At 39.2% G+C, this 20,736-nt stretch overlaps 1 protein-coding gene across 6 annotated transcripts in view; it reads left to right on the forward strand.

Annotated features, from left to right (window-relative positions):
• Unc5d (unc-5 netrin receptor D) overlaps window positions 1-20,736 on the forward strand; it is a 511,352-nt gene that overhangs the window by 274,927 nt on the left and 215,689 nt on the right. For all 6 annotated transcript variants that reach the window (XM_038327783.1, XM_038327784.1, XM_038327785.1 and 3 more), the window contains exon 2: window positions 19,002-19,220. In XM_038327783.1, coding sequence (XP_038183711.1) covers window positions 19,002-19,220 — 219 coding nt within the window. The remainder of the gene's footprint in view (window positions 1-19,001; window positions 19,221-20,736) is intronic.

Raw genomic sequence — 20,736 nt, forward strand, 5'->3', positions numbered from 1 at the left:
CTGTGTTATATGATAAAAATGAAGACACATACTCACGCAAAAATATGTTCATGGGTGTTCATAGCACCATCATGTCTTAACTATTTTGTGACACCAAAGAAAGAATTCAGAGGATTCCATGGCATTTTGGAAGACTATAATGTGCTGTGAATCCCTCCTAGGAGAAAGCAGTTCATTCCGTGTTTACAAGCAGAACCATTGTCTACACGTGTACATAATAACGAGAAGCCCGGTCTTGGCATTTAGGGTTCTATTTACTTCTCGTGGGAACATTCCACTTGTTGTTGCCCAGACCTCAATTGTTTCTCCTGTCCCACCATCTAGAAAGGAGGAAAATGACCAGTGGTCCTCCTCCCACATCAGGACACATTTTTACAGTCTGCCTGCAAGGACAGGGTCACTGTGACTCTGTGAAACAGTGTCTCCCACACTTCTAATAGAACATGGTCCCAAATTCCATCATCACGAATGGATAAACTGTGTCACACCTACACAATGGAAAACTACTTTGCAATAAATGGGGAGAAAGCATCAAGGCATGCCATAAATTAGACAAAGCTTGAAAGCGTTACACTAAGTGAAAGTAGTTATCACAAATGATCACATTTTATAGGATTCCATTTATATGAAAAGTCCAGAATGAGTGAATCCTTATAGAAAATGTAGATTAATGGTTTGCAAGAGCTGTCATAGCCTAGCAGCTGATAATGGGCTAGGGATTTCTTTGTGTGAGGGGAAGAGAAAGTTCAAAACTTGTACTGTGATGGGAGCTGATCACTCTGGCTATTATAAGACTATTTAATTATATACTTTAAATTGAATAAATTTAATGGCATTTGAGTTATCTTTGTGTTTTTCCAAAGGGAGGCAGGCTGGGAAGAGGGAGTGAAAGATAAAGGAAGGTAGGTATTCTGCAACAGTTTTTTGAAAATTCAATACACATTGTCCAGGGTTACTAATGTGTAGGTTACATGATAAATGTTAAGGAGGAAATTGGTGTTATGTAAATAGGATAAAGCAGCAACAGTATGCATTTGTGAGCCTGCCATGGAGGTTCTAAGAAGGTATCCCATCTAACTTAAGAGATGAAAGGCTCTGGGAATGACTGTTTTCTCTTATTCTGATGTTCCATCTTCAACAGTTACAGTATGTATACTGGTCTCGGGAATGGTTATGAAAGTAGCAGGAACCCAACACTTTGCAATGACTCCTGAATGTAGCCCTCTTTACTTGTGTGCTTTGCATTAGAGGACCCCTCTGTGTTGATGCCTTTTGTTGATTGCTAGGGAGAGACAAAGAATGACACCACCGAGTGACAGCATGTGGCTCATCTAGTGCATGAATGGCTGGAGAATCCTTAAGTGCTTCATTTTAGAAAAGAAAGATCATGCAGTTTTGTTCTCTGAAAATAAAGTTTTTTCCCCTTCTTTGAGAGAAAATAAATAGAATACAGTTAAAATGTCGGAGAAAGGGAAAAACATAGTGCAGTAGAGCAAAGACTTTTTAAAAATGAATAATGGACTCCCAGTGTTAACCAGGCTTTCCTACACTGGAAATGCCCACTGATTCTGTGGACCTTACGTCTCCTAATCAATGAAGACTTTTATATTAGCAAGATGTTTCTTTATTAGTTTGAAAATGCATGAAAAGTTCTGATGTTACCGGGAGAATGGCAAGTTATAAATGTATAAATGAGTTATAAAAGTATAACTCCACATCTTAGCCAGTGCCATAATAATATAAAAATGACTCAATATGACTCAGTAGCCTTCCCAGTCACAGGAATAATCTAAGTGTGTGACTCAACAACTGACCCAATGGCAGGAGAACAATTGTTGTAGATGTCCATCTTCTCGTCTTCCATTCCATAATCATTCCCATGGCATGGGATTACCAGCTCCCTGGATGTTTTAGTTGGTGTGAATTCCGTGAAACCCACTAGAATGTGGTTTCATATTAATTCTATTATTCTATTAATATTAACATTGATTCTAAAGTAAATATTTGAAACATTCTGCACTGAGAAAGTTCTCAGGATGAATTACTGATGAGGCATAAGAATCCTCCCATCATACCTTGAGGTGTGTAATGGCATTTGAGGAATGGCGTTTCTTCTAAGGTGTGTTCCCAGTTGGCAGCAGTTTGGTCCAAATATAATTCCCCAGTTCCTGATAAACTGTCCTGTGGGGCCAGACCCTTAATTCTCTTGAGGAGAGATGCTTCTATTGCCCTGTGATCAGCAGCCTTCACCAAGCTCCAGGAGCCTGTGAAGATGCCCACAATGACCTTGGCATCTCAACCCTTCTGGGAATGTCCTGAGATATTATTTTCCCATGAGCTGTTTGTGTAGAGAGTAAATTTCACAATGAAAGAAATAGTTTCAGGAGACTTTGAGTTTAAATGTGTGACATTTAAATATCTTTTATTTGGGTTTTTTTTCTGTTTTGTTTTGTTTTTCCACTTGAATCTTGGTATTATGTGGTAGACGGAATTCTGTTAGGTGATATGTTTCTAATCAGCTAACTTAAACTCTACAATTAACCACAAAATCTACATGGATCCAGATAGACGCATACCCTGTCTACACAATATTCATTGGTTCCAAAGATAGGACGGCAGTACAGAGCCCCTATCTGCTTATCTATGGCAGATGCCTTGCGGCTCTGAAAACCTTATCATAGCAAGCCCTGTACAGTCTAACTTTGAATTGCACCCCTTCTCTGAAGGCTTTCTTAAACAAACTTGATTGATAATGCTCACCAACTTACGATGGACTTTGGCACCTGCCAATCTGGCATAGTCAGCAAACTAATTTGATCTGCACGAGTATTTCTTCAGGCATTTCTGTGTTTTAAGCCCATTTTCATTCAAAATTGCAGTACAGACGACTCACCTGGAGCTCACCAAGTCTGTCTCTAAAAAGACCCTGCTTTCTAAGGAACTAGGTTTTAAACAATGAAAGGTGTGTCTATTCAAGAGAGGAGCGCCTGGATCAGGTACAGCTAGAGCAATTAAATCCCTTGGAACCTCTGAAACCAAGAGAGTATTCTGCCGACTTTTTAACTTTTTAAAAATTGGGTAGAATAGGAATATGTTGCTTCAAAGATATTTAGTTATAGTGAAATCAGTTCAGCTATTTAAAAAAAAAGAATATCTCCTTTTTCTCTCTCTGCCCTGGAGTGTTCATAAAGTCTGCAAACACTGTCTGTTATTATGCAGGTTTCCCAAATATAACTTGGATAATTATCCTCATATTTGGCTCATTAAGCATCACACGCTTTTGTGAATCGCTGAAGTATGACAGCAGCCCAGCATTTGAATGCTTTCCTAAAGCCGGGAGAACGCGTGCTTGACTGTGTTCTAGTAATTTTACCTTCGAGTCTAGAGTTGACAATTGAGGATATGCTGACATGTAATTAATCTAACTGAAGTCTGGTATATTCTGCCCGCTAATAGAAAAAAAGAATCACAGTCTCATTTGCAACAAGCTCAGACCTTCAACCAAGTCCAGGGTCTACATTTATCTTTGAGGTTGGTGGTGTCTCCTGCAGTCACAGGCAAAGCAGAACGTTCTTCAGAAAGTGGCTCCTGAGTCCTTGGATGCAGGAGTTATAATACGTTAGGGGACTACCTCATCAATCTCTCCTGGTTCCCCAATACGGACTCTGGCCCCAAGCAGGCAGTGCGAAGCTAAATGGATCCCTACTTCTGCCAGAATGGCAATTGTTTCCACCAGGATTAGTGTGAGGAAGGACTACATAATTTGGGGTTTTTTTGTGGCCTTTACCTTTCAATCTCTGAAAAATCATCTACCATAATTTTAATTTCAAAAGAAATGCTTTTCCTTGCACGAAGAAAATTTCTTGTTATCTAATAAAATAGAATTAATAAAGAGGGACAACTGTTTTTATTTTTATTTACAATGGCTTCTTGTGAGTATTCGGCTCTCTCCACCCTTCCCCACCAAGTCAAAATGTAGCATATAATGGCAAACTGGCTTCAGTGCTATTGCGTATTGATGTTGCTCACCTGCTGATGTCCAGCCACTTCCTCTGCTTCAGGTTCTGTCTGTCTTTCTCTGCCCCTCTTGAATGAATGCATATGAGGTTATCTGTATCAGTCATTGTTGGTCTGCTTCCACTTCTGCTTTGGTCGCATCTTTTACTAGCTTTTACTATGTATTGGAGTATCACCTGGAAAATTAATTAGTAAAAAAAACGGAGGCTGGTGATATGGTTCATTGGTTAATAATTCTTGCTGCTCTTCTGGAGAACCTGTGTTTGGTTCCTAGCACTTAAACTGTGGCTCACAGTTTTGTGTAGCTCCAGTTCAAAAGGTTCTGATGGCTTCCTGTGGTCTTCATGAGCATCAGGCACATATGGTATGCAGATATATATGTGCATATGTGTGTGTTCGTATATATAGAGAGAGATGCAAAAAAATCATCCATACACATGAAATAAAACTAAAACCAGAATTAGAAGATAGCTTGTAAGTTGTACTCTGATATATTGCATAGCCAAAACTGTACACTAATTCCCGATCCCTTCGTTACACTGCCCCCCTTTTCAAATTGCTCCTCCTAGGGTCCTCCAGAAGCACCCTTTGCTTGTTGGTAACTTTTATGGCATATAAGCAAGTGATATTACTGCCCTTTGGATTCTCTACATGTGATGAAAATTGCATCTAGCCATATAAAACAAATGACTTTTATGTTTAGATATGTAAAGTTCTTTTCCCGAACATGGATGCAATCTCCTTAGCCAGCTTGAGCTTAAACAGCAGTATATCTCCTCCCTTCTGAGAGCTGGGTTGTTCAACAATGCGTCAGAAGGCTCACTAACAGGCCCTGCTTGCTGCCTTGCAGGCTGGCATCTTCTTGTGTCCTCAGTGGCCGAGAGTACAGACAGTTAGGAAACTCCTTTGCATCTTCCAGTGACAACACTATCTCCATTGCTGAGAGAGTCACCCTCCTGACCTAGTCCTGTTCTAGAGATCATACCTCTGGATGTTGGTCCTTCGAGAGAGAAAGCTCAGTTCAGATTATTCAATAATATCTTTGCAGAACACAGAAAGTCTAAGCCTCAACTTGTCCTCCCTCTTTTTCATCCCAGAATTTGTTTCACAGGTATGAAGCAGTTAGATAGTGTATCTCTGTATGTGCTTTCTCCATGGTGATCTACTTATTTGTTTTCTCTGTCTCCGAGGCTGTTGGGTAGCCTGCACAGCTAGGGGCATGACAGGGACCTGGGAAGGAGGGGAATGATAGACAGACACACAAGACTCTGGATTCATTTTAAGAATGAACCAATTTTAATTTCCCCACTGCTGTTTACATATTGCTTAGCTGGCTACGAGATTTGGCATTTCAAGCAAAGCTTTACCAAAGGTATCTTTGACTACCTCTTCTGAATTCCTCCTTCAGCACTTCCCTAGAAACAGGATTTTTACTCCCTTATTTGAGAGCCCTGGAGGCATTGCTCCTAGGATTCACTAGCTCCTGTAGTTTTCTGTAGCCCCATCAGGGTCAAGATTTTGCTTTGGAAAGGAATTGCAGGCCATCTGGACCCCAATACTTATCAGGGACCTATGAGTGCCAGCCTCAGTGTCCCCTCAATGTCCAGAAGAAGACTTAAAAGAAGCACAGGACTTAGATCTAAGGGAGGAATGAATGCTCCACTACGTACTGTTCTGTGTCAGTATCTTTATTCTTCTCTGTTCTGTAAAGTTTCCAGTTTATATGCACATGCAAACAAAGGCAATTCTCTGAGCTTGGATGTCCCTTTATCTGTGAAGGTCCCATATGTGATCTATATGAAAGACTCCTTTCCTGACTGCATGTACTACCAAATAGAAGATAGTTGCAGGAAGGTGACTTCTAATATATCTCAGGGAACAAAGCTGAGATTAGACTGTGGGAACCAAGTTTATTGAGAGTGTGAATAAATTTCCCGCTGGAAGTCCCACAGAACGGGGGATGTACCAGTACATGGGGAAAAGTGGTACCCACTTGTTCATACTCTGCTGAATCTTGCACCAAGGGAGAGTGCTTATGGCATCACAAGAGATCCATTGTGAGAAACAGTCAATATGCAAAAGGTGGTGGACCCAGCACCTTATAAACTGGGTTTGCCTCCATCAGAACGTATTTGTTCTGGTGGGTCAGCCTTCTGCCTTATCAGCTGAAATCTCACTGCATAATTTTGCTGTGGACTGCAGCAAAGACTGTTGTACACTGTTGTATCATTGCACACTATTAACTTTGAGTGTTGTCTAAACAGTGGTTCTTAGGGTCTGCCTTCTTTCTTTCAGTCTCCATATGTAGGTACTAAACACACTAATTTCTGATTCTTGATTAAATCAGATACATCCTCTGAGGTCAACCATTTATTCTGTCATTGGTCTTCCCTTTGGTATCTAGTTCTATATTATTTGAAAATAAAGACCAAGTAAATAAGCTTACATATTTATGTAGACTCATGTTTGAATGGACACTATCCAGTCTCATTTTTAAATAATTATATCTGAGTCTTTTGTACTGTTTTTGTTTCTCTAATTTAATATTAAGCATGATCACAAGAACTTCATCTGACAAGTAGAGCATTGGGTCACAATCAAAAACAAATTTGAGATGCAAAATAATGCAATCATACCAACATCCATTATTTTGTCTCCCTTCCTGCTTACAGAGCGAGTGCACACAGGAAATCTGAGGGTTCTCTGGCCTTACCACACACTTGTTCCGAAAGTCACCTCTAGATGTTAGCAAACATTTCATTCCTCCTGGGGCACATTGACCCATTTGATTGATGGTTTAATATCTTTCCCTCAAAGTAACAACTCGTGCTGGCTGTTTCTTTTAATTTCAAAAACTGTTCAGTAGTAACACAGGTCATTACTGATCTCCTGACCCAGACCCTGAATGCCAACAAAATTAAGCGCTTGCTCTGAGTTAGAGATAACCTGCAGGCGATCAACCTACTGGTGATAAATGGCAAACTGTAATGGCCCAGCAATATGCACATGATTGTCTGATTCATATTCATTTGTACATGAAGGAAGGGTGCTGAGATAGCTAAATAATTAAATCACATAATGCAATTAAACTTACTCTATTAGAGTGCTCTTTTACCTCCATTCTTCTTGCTGACACGATGCACAGCAGACCTTGCCCCAGTGCAATTAAACTCATTAGCTTATACTAAGCTACTGGAGTATGTAGGAGGCCCCTTGTTGTTGTTGCTCTTACAACTTTTTATTTGAATGCTCTGTAAGTCAAATGTCACATTCTCAAGGTACAAGTGCAAAGCTTCAAATGATGTACATAAAGCTCTTAACCGAACACATTACAGCAGACACAAATAGCCTTAATTGTCTATGAGCCTGAGGGCCCCAGAATTGACCATTGGGTTATCAGGCTAGATATTACTTCTTAAGGAACAAGTAGCATTTTAATACATGCAGAGTGCTCCTGAGTGCACTGGGTTTTTAGCAGTTTCTTTCCCACAAACAAAACAATAATGTGCAGAAAGCAACTCTACCTGTGATCCTCTATTTACCAATCTCTTCATTTATCTTTAATGATTAATATGCTAATGCTAATTCCTATTAGAGATGAATGGCTATAAGGCACACCTTATAGCCTACAGTATATGAGTTCTTTTCTAGTGACATACACAAAATTACACAGCAGTCTACAACATAGATGATTCCTTTTCTTTTTTTTTTCCAGGCTGTCCTCGAACTCACAAAGATCTGCCCGCCTGTGCCTCCCAAGTGTTGGGATTAAAGACGTGAACCACCACCACTTGGCCCAGATGATTCCTTTTATCTAGGAGAACATAGAGGTTAAGTTTGGTTAGGAATCTTATCCAAGATCACAAAACTAGTAAGAAAGTCTGAATTTAATAACTTTTAACTCCAAAGCCTACATTCCTCTGTAACCTGGCTACATCTTGATAAAAGATTTTAGAAGGAACAGTATTCATTTTTTTCCCATACCAGTTGGTGTAAATCTGTTTCTGAGGGCAGCTAGCATATTTTATAAAGAAAAGTCAAGAAATTAAGCCTCTTCTATTGTACAAGTTTCCCATCCCAATCATATAGCTGTCAAATCAGGACACAGCTTCTATTATGGGATGCCATGCGGTATTGTCAGTTCTTAAAGAATACCACATCCCAGAAGGTTCAACTGTATCTGTGTTTTCAGAAAATAACAAAGGAATTAAAGGATTTCTTACGAGCTTCAAATCTCCATTGTCATAGAGAAATCTTAGGTGACTTTTTAGAAGTGACTTTGCTGTGCTAAGAAGGACATCTCATTAAGGAATGATAGGCAGACACTGCTTTTTTTTTTTTTTTTTTTTTTTTTTTTTTTTTTTTTTTTTTTTTTTTTTTTTTTTTTTTTTTTTTTTTACAAAATGCCCATATAAAACATTGATTTCTTTTTTAAGAAATTTATAATGTTCTTTTTGTCTAGAACTAGCAATCTGTTAAAAAAAAATTCTGTGACAGTGCACCTGAATGCCTAATTGTGATAATGTGATAACATAGATTTTCTTTTCTATTGTTAACTATGGTAACAGATGGATTAATGGATGAGATAATATAGCTAGGTGTTACTGCAGTCAAGTGCCAAGTCTCATTCTCACTGTTATTAGGTTATATAAAATAGAACATTTAAAGGTAAAAATGTTTCAACATCCAAAAGAAAGTAAATGATTGTTGTTGATAGATATTTTTTTCTTTAATGTATCATGTAGTCAAGAGTTTATTAAATGATTAATAATGCTTTTACTTATTAACTATTATATATCGCAAAGGATCACGATTAAAGCTAGTGAGAATGAAGAAACTTTGGAACTACTGTTCTGTTGGGGGGTCTATGAAATCTTATTGTCTTCTTGGAAATAAAGTGAACAGTGTGTCCTTCGTTCTTACTATCTTATGTTGCAATGATGATGGTCTCATGGCTTCCTCACATTTTCATTGATTTTTTTACTTATAATTTTAAAAATTTATTCAACAAGTTTGTGTTGAGTCTCAGAACTGTTTGGTCACTTGGGATATAAATAATGAACACCATTCTTGCATTCTTGGTTTTCACAGAGCCTGTTGTCTAGACGGGAAAAAGATGGAGCCGCACACATGAATAATTAAAGAGTAGTGTAAAGTATAGCAGAAGGAAAGATATGAGAGATGTAGCCCATACCAAATTTTTTGAAATTCAGGTAGAGCATCACATAAAGATGTTCAGTTAAGCTGAACTTGACATACGTGAATAAGAAATGATCAAAATAAGGCAAATTAATATTATGGGCAGAAGCAAAAGCATATATACATGGTAGAGGTTAAGTGTGCTTAAATCCTGAAGAGCTGAAACAGTCTCTATAGTTTTCATTTAGTGAAAACTGATTTAGCACAAACTTGAGAACCTTTGGGCACAATGCAGGACATACCCGCAAGAAGCCATTCCTGAAAGGCTTGGTCAGTTATGTTGGAAAACAAGAATATTAACCAAAAGGTGGTAGTGTTTAATGAAAGAGGGGTGTGTCTGAGTTACACTTTTGCACAGTTCGGGCTGCTTTGCATTTTGTAGGAGGATTAACAGGGGGTCAACAGGAACAATGAGAGGAGATAATTACTCCAATTAGAGTAGCTGAAGACAATGATGGTGGTAAGCAGGGAGAGAAGAGAAGGGGATGGAGAGCTGATGCTAAGTCTGAATGATGCTTGGAAAGGGGAATCACTAGAGTTAGGGATGAATAAAGGGAGGAGCAAAGTAGACAGTGATAACCATTTTTCTGGAAGCAGCCACATAAATATTGCAAACTACTCGTGTGTAGCCGGGCGGTGGTGGCGCATGCCTTTAATCCCAGCACTCGGGAGGCAGAGGCAGGCGGATCTCTGTGAGTTCGAGACCAGCCTGGTCTACAAGAGCTAGTTCCAGGACAGGCTCCAAAGCCACAGAGAAACCCTGTCTCGAAAACCCCCCCCAAAAAAAGAAAAAAAAAACTACTCGTGTGTAATTGAGTATCTTCTAGTAGGTCATAATTTTCAGTACAAACCATATCATCAAATATTAACTACTGTACTTGATTTTGCTAAAATGTTTTAGATGATCATTTTCTGGGAAAATTTTCTCAATATCTGCTACAACTCTACTTTGTATCACACCATCAGAGTTGGCTCTGTGAAGTACAGAAATTTCTATTTCTGTTGTTTGTAGAGAGATTTTTGCGATGGCTCTGCATCGTGGAAGTCTTTGACAAATGACCTCAGCCCTGGGATTTAGATGGCTTCTAAAATAAATCAGGTGTTCCAGGTTTTATCTAAGGGCACCCGCTAGTTTATTTTTCCCCATCTAGGTGGCATTCGAAACATTCTGTTGAACCGGGTTGCAGTCACCTCATCCTAGAGTTCATTCATTTCCAAACTCTGGGACTCAGTGGTCACAATCTGAGTTTGTATGATGGGACCTGACCTCTGATGGAAGCAGGTTTATTTCAATAGGAATTTAGTATTTGTTCCTTACACTTCAGCTTTCTCCCGTTTGTTCCTTTTCGTCATTATAAGATTGAAAGTCCCTGCTGTATTACTGCACAGAACATAAAACATGAAGCTCTCCTTGAAAGGTAATTTTCCAAGAACAACAACAAAAAAATGTAAGCATGCTGTTGATTGTTTGGTTTTCTGTCACTCAATGTTGCATTAAAACAGCATTTTTTCCATAACTATGAATAGCCTTTCCCTTGAAAACTGGCAGATATAAATGCAACACAGGAATGCTTTGAAAGCTTCCCTCCAAGCCCACTAGGTTTCCAGATGAAGCTGCGTACTAGTCAACCGCACACAGGACTGCACAAACAGTATTCATTGTTGGAGAGGGGAGTAACCAGTTATTATATTCTCCTGCCTTTCTTCTGTTTACTCATCTGAAGTGATGATGATTCTTACAAACCACTTGATCTGATTACTTTTCTGTATTTCATTAAGGCAGATTTATTTACTTCATTCTTGATTCATGGAATGTACAACTCTAAATACTGTTAGCATTCTTATTGTTCTTCCGCAATTCTTTCTTATTCCTCTACTCCCCTCAATGAGATCATTATAAAAAATTACTGTCTTAATTTGAATGCTCACAACCTAGACCCCTGATTGATCTTGATAGGAATGTCGATAGTTATCTTTTGAGGAATCAGAGTTTTTTAATAGTTTAAGGGATAGTGGGTCATTTAGGAAATTGTGAGTATACCTTAATCAACTCTGAATTTGAGTTTCTTTATTTCAGAAACTGATAAATGGCCTTGGTGATCTCCTTTCCCTCTGCAGAGTTGAAGATTAGTTCAATCAGCAATATTGGCTTGGCAGGGTATAAGATGAGCTACAATGCCATGCAGAAACCACACAGATACACACATTCACATCATTTCCATTTTTATGAGACCCTGAGAAGCAGGCAGACTGGTTTGTGAATTAAAAACAAAGTTAGGAGCAACAGCCTGTGACTAGAGAGTTGGCTCAGTGGTGAGAGTCCTAGCTGCTCTTCAGAGAAACTGGGGACACTCAGAACCATCTGCAACTCCAGTTCCCAGGGATCTGATGCTGTCTTCTGACCTCCACATGCATCAGGCACACACATGGTAGACTTTCATACATGCAAACAAAACACACACACACACATACACAGACACGCATACATACACACTAATCCTTTAAAATTAATCTTGGATTTGAGCCTAGGAGAAATCCATTTCATAATTTGCATTAAATATTTGCTATGTAAAATTCTGGTTGTCCCTATCTGATTAACTATATGAGAACAAGACACATTTATATAAACAAAATAGAAAACCTAACCCTACTCTGTCATCTTTTGAATTATGTAGCCTGGTATCCCTAGTATGGCCTTCTGGTCTGGTTTGCATATTGCCAAGGTCCAATATACTTGCAAACCATGAAGAGAATTTAAAGTTAATTCTAAGATAGTTTCCTCCATTTGAGATAAAAGGGTTCTTGATTTTATAAAAATCTCTTATTTACTTTTTTGCCTAGGGAAGCCAATAGTTTTGGAATCTGACCAACAGGATACTCTTTGTGCTTACCAAGAATTTGCAGGACCTGCATGAGCCTGGTGTGTTGTAACACTGTGTTTATTAAATGTTTTACAGTGTTTTCAGAGTTTTTTATTTAAAATAAAATATTGATATGTTTACGTATAAGTAGGAAAGGGTAGGAAAATTAAATAAGCAATAAGCAATCTTAAGCTTATTGTATAAACAATCTTATGAGGACTAAGATGAAAACTGTTATAGTGTCTACAAAGAAAACTAAAATACTGTTTAAAAATGAAAGCATAAGCATCCAGATGCATTCAGGAATTGACATCAAGGGCCAATAATTTTAATTCTCTTTCCTTTTTCTGATGATGATTATGATGGAAGCAATTGAAGTGGGGCTGGAGAGATGGCTCAGTTGATGAGAGCACTGGCTGCTTTTTCAGAGGACCTGGGTTTGGGTCCCCGCACCCATGTGGTGACTCACAACCATCTATAATTCCAGGGTATCCTATGGCTTCTTCTGGCCTTCTCAGGCACCAAAGATGCACATGGTGCACAAACATACATGCAGACAAAGAACCTACACACATAAAATAAACATTTTATATTTTACAAGTGATAGAACTGACACATAATATTTATGAAACATTTAATTATATATATATTTGCATATATATATATATATATGCCTTCAAAGAACATGTTTAAGAATGAGAAAGCAGAATCTCAGCCAGATGACACATGGAACGTCAGAGTTACCCAGATCTGATTGGGTGGTTTCATCCTAAAATCCTTTTGATGGTATGATTGCTCATTGTGCCTCGAAACTAATACCAATATGGTGTAAAAACAAGCATGTTTTTGATGAAGACAATAAAAATAGGAAATATATTTAAATGTAATACTGTTTCAGAGAAAGTGAATAATACTAGTTTAGAGTTTCTCCAACTTTGCAAAGCTCTGTGTGATGTATAATCTATAAACAGTGGTCCAATACTTCATCAGTCCTTGTTGGTGATATCTGTGTCCTGGGGTGTGTATATATTTTTTTGGTTTTTTGAGACAGGGTTTCTTCTGTAGCTTTTGGAGACTATCCCGGAACTAGCTCTTGTAGCCCAGGTTGGCCTCGAACTCACAGAGATCCGCCTGCCTCTGCCTCCCAAGTGCTGGGATTAAAGGCGTGTGCCACCACCGCCCGGCCCTAATTTACTTTATATTTTAAGACAGATGTCATGTAGCTCAGGCTGGCTTTAAACTCATTATTTTTCTAAGGATGGTTTTAAACATTTGACCTTCCAGACTCTCTCTCCCCAGGGTTTGGATAACAGATGTGGGCTAATACATGCATTAGTCTATGTAGTACCAGGGATCAAGACCAGGGCTTCATGCTTCATGCATGCTAGGCAAGCATTACAAAGTGACTATATCTCAGGGCCCCAATTCCATTAATAATGATACAACACATGAAAGGGTCAAACCGTGTAGTGAGGAGCTGTGGGCTGCTTTCCCACCCGGCTCCCAGCCGCCTGGCTAGCGCAGCTCCTCACTACAAAACCGTTACTAGGATGATAATGCTGTTGTCCCCACCCTTTTCTGAGATTCATCAGCTTTAAAAAAAACTCATGTTTTAATTGAAACTTGATGATTAAATATTACTGCTTAAAAAGGAATATTTGTTTCCAAATGATAAGTTGGAAATCTTTCCCTAATATTGTTCTCATAGGGTGGGTGTGTCTGTGTATGCAAATATGTGTGATGATGGGGATGGAACCCAAGGCCCTGCCTGTGTTGAGTGAGTGAGTGCTCTGTCATTTAGCTGCACCCCAACTCCTGACTGCTTCATCTCTTGGTTTGGTGAGGACAACTCATAAATTGAATACATGTTGGTGATTACTTGATTTTCTCTTGATTTTTTTTCTTATAACCTTCACTCAACTGCATCCATAACAGCCATCCTGACTTTCACCCCGTGATCAACTGACAGGATAAGTGTCATCGTTGAAGGCAATGGTGATGGACATACAGATGATGTCTGCTTTCATATCAACTTCTATAGATTCTGTAAATTGTATAAAAGTCCCCCTAGGGCTGGCAAACACTAAATGACAATATGAGAATTGAACTGAAATGGAATTATTATTGGTTAGAGCTGGATTCCCAAGTTCAAATTCTGAGTCCAACATTTTCTGACTGTATGACCTCAGATAAGACATTCATGCCAAGAGTTCTTTCTTGCAAATGCAAATTGGAGTATCTGTTGTGAGATATTTGGTTACACTGTGATTGGTTTAATAAAAACCTAAGCAGCCAATAGCTAGGCAAGAGGTATAGCAAGGACTTCTGGACAGAGAGAGCTCTAGAAAAAGGAAAGGCAGAGTTGCTGACCAGATGGAGAAGAAGCAAGATGGGCAATACAGAGTAAAGCTAACTGAGCCACGTGAAAGAATGGAGATTAATAAAAATGAGTTAATTTGAATTAGGCTAAAAACAAGCCTAAGCTATCGGTTCAGCTTTCATAATTAATAATAAGTTGCTGTGTTGTGATTTAGAAACTGGCTGGCAGGACAGAAAAAGACTCACTACAGTAAACTTATCCCACTTGGGAGATCTGTCATGAAGAAACCATCACCTAAGATCACTGTAAACAGACCTTATTTTTGCTTCCTGCTCATAGTATTTAAGTTTCTTAGCTTATCATAAAGATAACAAAATATGACTCCATACCTTTTAAAATGCTGTCTTTTGTTTCTGGGGGTGATGCCTGCTGGTATTGAATGAGCTGTTTGCCACTTCTGGTCAGATATCTGTGTTCCTCTTTGATTTTCCTTGTGGCCTTCCCCACAGGGAGCACAGGGAGAAGGGCTGGTAGGAACCACAGCTTTTGTCAGAGAAAAGAAGGGTTTTTCAGAAGTTTCTGTTTGTGGCTCTGGCTAGACCAGTCCTTACCATGCAAGTGTTCCCAAGTGTCAACAAAGCGGCATGACTTCCAGCATTTACCATACCTCGGATGTTGAAGTTAGCAATTGGTTGGCATTCGTTACTGGTATTTGACATGTCGGATCTTAACATTTTTCTCTTATACACATACCAAAAAAAATGGTAGAAGATACACCAAGATCGCAAGTAGATTTGCTCTGAAGCAGAAATGCATTGTTTCAGTTTCTATAGAATCATTTCCTAAAGTAAATGACCTATCCCACTCTCTCTCAGAACACAGTCAATAAACTTCTGAGACCCTAAAAATAATTTACACTTCCTTTTAGTTCCTAATCATTTTCTCCCCTAGTTTGATGTTTACGTATGTGTATGGTTGTGTGCATGAGTATGAAAGCTTGCATATATGTAAGTACGAGTGCGTTGCATTTATGCCTGCGTGTAGAGGCCGTCAGTCAATCACGTATTATCCAGAAATAGCTGTCCAGTTTGTTTCTTGAGACAGGCTTTCTCAGGGGACTCTGGAGCTCACTGATTTAAGGGCAGCTAGCCAGAGATCTGCCAGACGCTGCCTCCCAAACACATTGTAAGTGTGCGGCACTCCTCAGTGCATTCTAGGCAGTTGCATAGCAGACATCTTATCAGTTGAGCCATCTTCCCAGCCCCTTCCCTTTTCCTTAAAGAATCCCTGGGTAAATTCCTAAGGAATTTTTCCCAAACTTCTAGTAATGCTGATCAGGAGGGTCCAGTGGGTCTAAGAAGGCAGAGACAGCTAGGACACCACGCCATCTGCTGGAAGATATTAACAGGCGGATTCTTCTTGTCTTGGGAACAGGACCTGGTCAAATGAGGAAAAGAGAAATGGAGAGGGCTGGGAGTCATTCAAAGGGCAGGCAAGATCAAACAGCAGTCCCAGCTCTCGCTATACAAAGCAAGGGAAGAGGATATAGCTTATACTCCACTCTCATTTGCTCCTGTTATTTGTTGATGAATGCTGGTAATTGGTAAAAATACACAAATCTATACTTGTGATCTCTCAAGGATAGATCTATTAACTGTTGCTTTGACAGTTGTTCTGTGTATTCAAGGATCCTTGCTTTTTTTTTCTTTTCCAATGTAGGGCATGAATTGCACAGTGCTGTGGTAATAGCTGAGATTAAATATTACAGTCTACCTCCCTTTTCTGTCTCCTCTAAACATTAGATCTACTGACTCTTAAAGGAGATCTGTGCAGAGACAGAACATTTACCCTCAGGCTCCTTCATGTACTCCCTCACTCCTTACCTCTGATGCAGGCTCAACTGGTTTCTTTATCTAGAGGGCCTCGATTAAAATGGAAGGAGGGAAACCTAATAGTTTTTAGATCACCCTATGTCTTGTGAGTTGGATGGTTAAAGCGTGATTTATTGTCTAATCCCCTGCCTCTTTGTTTTTTGACATTTTACAAATGTTTTCTTAGTATTTGTTTAGAGTTTGTAACATTTCCAGCAACACCCCTTGCAGTCCCTTCAAATATTCATACACTGTTATCAGGCAAAAATGCGCTGGTACAAATGTATCTCTTTGTCTGTTCTTTCATGCTGCCACCCGAGGTGGGGGAATGCTGTGTGTTCTTATCAATTACCCTTTCATGAGCAATGAATTATTTCCAAAAGAGCTCAAGCCCCTTGTGGGCATTTGATGTCCATATAAAACCTTTTAATACCTTTATCATTTCCTCTAATGTATAGATTTACAAAAGCCTGCAGGGACTTGGTATTTATTGAGGATGGAAATTGGCATGAACAGTCAGTAATAAAATAAATTAATATATGATCTACTTTATGAAGACCATTGTAAATATAATTTAATATAACACACAGGCACACATACACACACCCTCTGATATTCTATTCTAGGAAGGCTCTCTCCACCTGTGATATGATATGATATATGTGTATATGTGTAATTTATAGATATAAATATAAAATCAATGACTTTATTTTAATTTAATGAAATAAAATGCTTGTTCCCTTTTGGAATACTTGCTTTATTATTTTATTACTTCTAATTGCTTATGTAGAAATTAGCCCCTCTTTTTTAATTACATTACAAAGCTTTTAGTACCCTAAACTCTTTGTTTAAGGCTGCCCCCCTTAAGTGGACATATTTAGCAAAAAACAGTCATGTTTAGGAGAATTGAGCTATTATTAACTTTGACTTATTTCAGTGACAAACTTTGTTTATATGTTACCATGGCAAGGAGTCATTTTCATAACTCACAGTCCTTTGTTTGGATCCTTACATAAAAGAATTCCTGAAGTACAGGCCTTTCTTTACATTTTTAAATGTGTGTGCATATTTGGTAATTTATATATGTTCTTAAAACAGAACATTAGTCTGTATACAACATTCTGCCTCCATGTATGCTTGCATGCCAGAGGAGGGCGCCAGATTTTATTACAGATGGTTGTGAGCCACCATGTGGTTGCTGGGAATTGAACTCAGGACCTCTGGAAGAGCAGCCAGTGCTCTTAACCCGGGGGCTGACTGAGAAGCAAAGGACAATGGCTCTGGGCTCTGATTGTTCTTCATGGACGGGCTCTGTGGGAGCCTTCTCAGCTTGGTCGATCACCTTCCTGGACCTGGGGGGAGTTGGGAGAACCTTGGTCTTAGCATAGAGTGGGGAACCCTGATGGCTCCTTGGCCTTGAGAGGGAGGAAGGGGAGGTATGGGTGGAGGGGAGGGGAGGTAAGGGGGAGAAGGAGGGGAGAGAAAGGGGAGAAGGAGGGGAGGGAGGGGGGAGGAGGAGGGAAGGAGATGGAAATTTTTAAATATAAAAAAAAATAAACCATGAGAAAAAAAAAAAAAAAAAAAAAAAAAAACAGAACATTAGTTATGTTTATGTCTAACAATGCTTCCTGATTTTGGTTTTGACTTCAGTGTGAGTAATGATATGTAGCGATGTTCAAACCTGATGACATGGGGGAAAAACAGGCTAGACTGTGAGAGGCTCATCCATCACTTGATGCTCTCCTAGGCATTGGATCTGATGAAAGAGACGCTCTAAAGACCCTGCTGGCCTCCATCCTCTTCCAACCAAGACTTGCCCTTGAGATTGAAACAGTTGCCTCTTTGTTCTTCTGCTGGACTGCCCTTTGAAAGCCAGGAGATCATCTTTTCCTTCCATCTCCTCTTGAATGGCACCCATACCTGACCTTCGTCTTGTAGTGCTTGCCTGAGACGTCAGTCCACCCTACATGTAGCAATGAAGGCGGTCTATCCTGTGGCTTTTCCTTTCCCAGGACCTGCAAGAGCACTCCCTACAGTTAGTGAGGAGCCTTATCTATTCGCTCTCAGAGTAGATGTCATTATCACTGTTTATCACAGATGTTATTATCACAGTTAGTTTGATGACTTGTTTCTTCTGTCAGCCTTGTTAGTATAATACATACTTCTCGGACAGAGCATTATGGTGGGGGGGGCATAGAGTGAGTAGAAAGGAGTGCCCTCTTTTCTAAACGTGCTAAGTTGGTAAGTTACCAAAAAGTAATATACAAATCGGCAGTTTCATAAGTAAACCAAGCAGGGAATTGGAACTTTGAGAAATTAGGAAGCTCCACTCTCATTCACATATGCCGGGAAACCACGTATTCGCTCTGCATTTCTTCCCAAGGTTTAACGCAGTTTGCCATCCTCATTGACTATGAAGTAGCCATTTAACAAAATAAGTTAGAGTTGCTCATCTCAGTTCTTTCCTCAGACGCTCAGTTTCTAATTGAATCTGGGAGTTCTCACATTCATGGTTTCCATTCGTTGGGCAATATGTAGGTGCATCCCCCTGAAGGTTCCATTTTTGCGAGGCCAGCTTTTATTGGATAACCCCTTAAGCAGATCGTCCAATCATGCTATATTGACAGTGTTTCAGCTCAGTTTTTTTTTTAAGCTGGTGTGGAGTCATCACTGTGATCTGACTTGTGAGCCCTTGCTGCAGGCTGTGTACTGATGTCCTCTTCATTTTTCCAGGAGCCGACAACAGTGAAGTTCTTCCCGACTCCATCCCATCTGCCCCAGGAACACTGCCGCATTTCGTAGAGGAGCCTGAAGATGCCTACATCATCAAGAGCAACCCTATTGCGCTCCGATGCAAAGCCAGGCCAGCCATGCAGATATTCTTCAAGTGCAATGGCGAGTGGGTCCATCAGAATGAGCACGTGTCAGAGGAAAGTCTGGATGAGAGCTCAGGTAAGAGGAGCAGCAGACAGAGGAAAGGCCCCAGAGAGACCCCCTCAGACCCTCGCCTTGTGACTTAAGTCGGGGGAGGGGGAGGTGGCGCTCAAGGCACACAGCATCCCCTTATGTGAAGCTAACATTGCATCATTTTAGACCCATAAGACAAATGATCTCATCTTTTGGCGACCTGACAGCCCCCTTTGTTGTTTATTCCAGTACAGTTCAGAGCCATTTTTCAGGCTCTGTATAACTTCAAACATTCTATGAAGTTAATATTCCCATTAGAAATAAAAGCAGACAGTTGCTGTTTCCATTTTGCAAATTCTAAATAATTTTGGGACAAATATTAAATCTTTCATCAAAGCCATTTTAAGCAGCCTAATTTCGATCACTTTTATCTTTCCTCCTGAATGTTACTTTAATGTCTTTATTCTCCACAGCTGGTGGTTTCTGATTTTTTTTCCTCTGAAGTTGTTTTGATTATTCAATAGTGATATATCCAGAACTAGAGTGTCTTGTTCAAGTGGGATTTCAATAGGAACAGGGTTTAGAATTGTCTTTATTAGTATGGCTAAATTTTGCTGATTAATGATGAGATTATGAACACACTCAGCTAAGGTTTGCTGAGTGCTCAAGCTATGGAGGCCTTATCTAGACCGGCATTATTTCTGTATTTACAATCATTTATTGGGGTACAAAAGATTATTGACTTCAACAGTTAGGAAATTTTAAACTCAAAGAGATTTTAAACATACTTGAAGTGTTTGTGCTAGGTCTCAATATAATATTTTGATGAAAACATTCAAATATTTTTAAAAGTTTAGATTTACTATTTTATTTCATTTCAATGTTTTGCTTACAAGTATGTAGGCATATTGTGTGTGTGCCTAGTACATCAGAAAAGGGCATCAGATCCTCTGAAACTGGAGTTGAGGATGGTTTTGAATGTTGTGATGAGACCCAAAGCAGGCTCCTCTGCAAGAGTAATACGTAATCACAACCACTAGTCATTACTCCACACTCTGAGAGATTTGTTTTGCCGGTCTTGAGACTCTTTTCCATCTATTGGATGGCCTTGTCCAGCCTCTGTAAAAGAGCTTTTCTTATTTTATCCTGTTTTTTTTTGTTGTTGTTGTTGCCTCTTGGAGACTTGCTCTTTTCTGAAGGGAAATGGAGTGAAATTAGATCCAGAAGTGAGGAGACATGGAGGGGAGCTAGAAAGAGGAGAGGGAATGGAAACTGAGGTTAAGATGTAGTGTATGAGAGAAGAATCTATTTCAATATTAATAAAAAAGAAATCAATAATGAATAAAAATTAAGCTTGCTTTTTTAAAAATAAGTTTTTATATATCTGCATATAACAGAATATCATATATGCTTTTGAATCTTATTTCCTCCTCAAACAAATTTCAATTTCTACCCACCTTAGATTATTCTTTTTTATGGGTCCTGATTTGGTCAGTTAACCACATACTAGATTTTAAGTAAGTCAGAAGGCTTCAGTATAGTTAGAAAACTTCGAATGAGC

This window comes from Arvicola amphibius, chromosome 4, assembly GCF_903992535.2.
Source record: "Arvicola amphibius chromosome 4, mArvAmp1.2, whole genome shotgun sequence".
Taxonomy (NCBI): Eukaryota; Metazoa; Chordata; class Mammalia; order Rodentia; family Cricetidae; genus Arvicola; species Arvicola amphibius.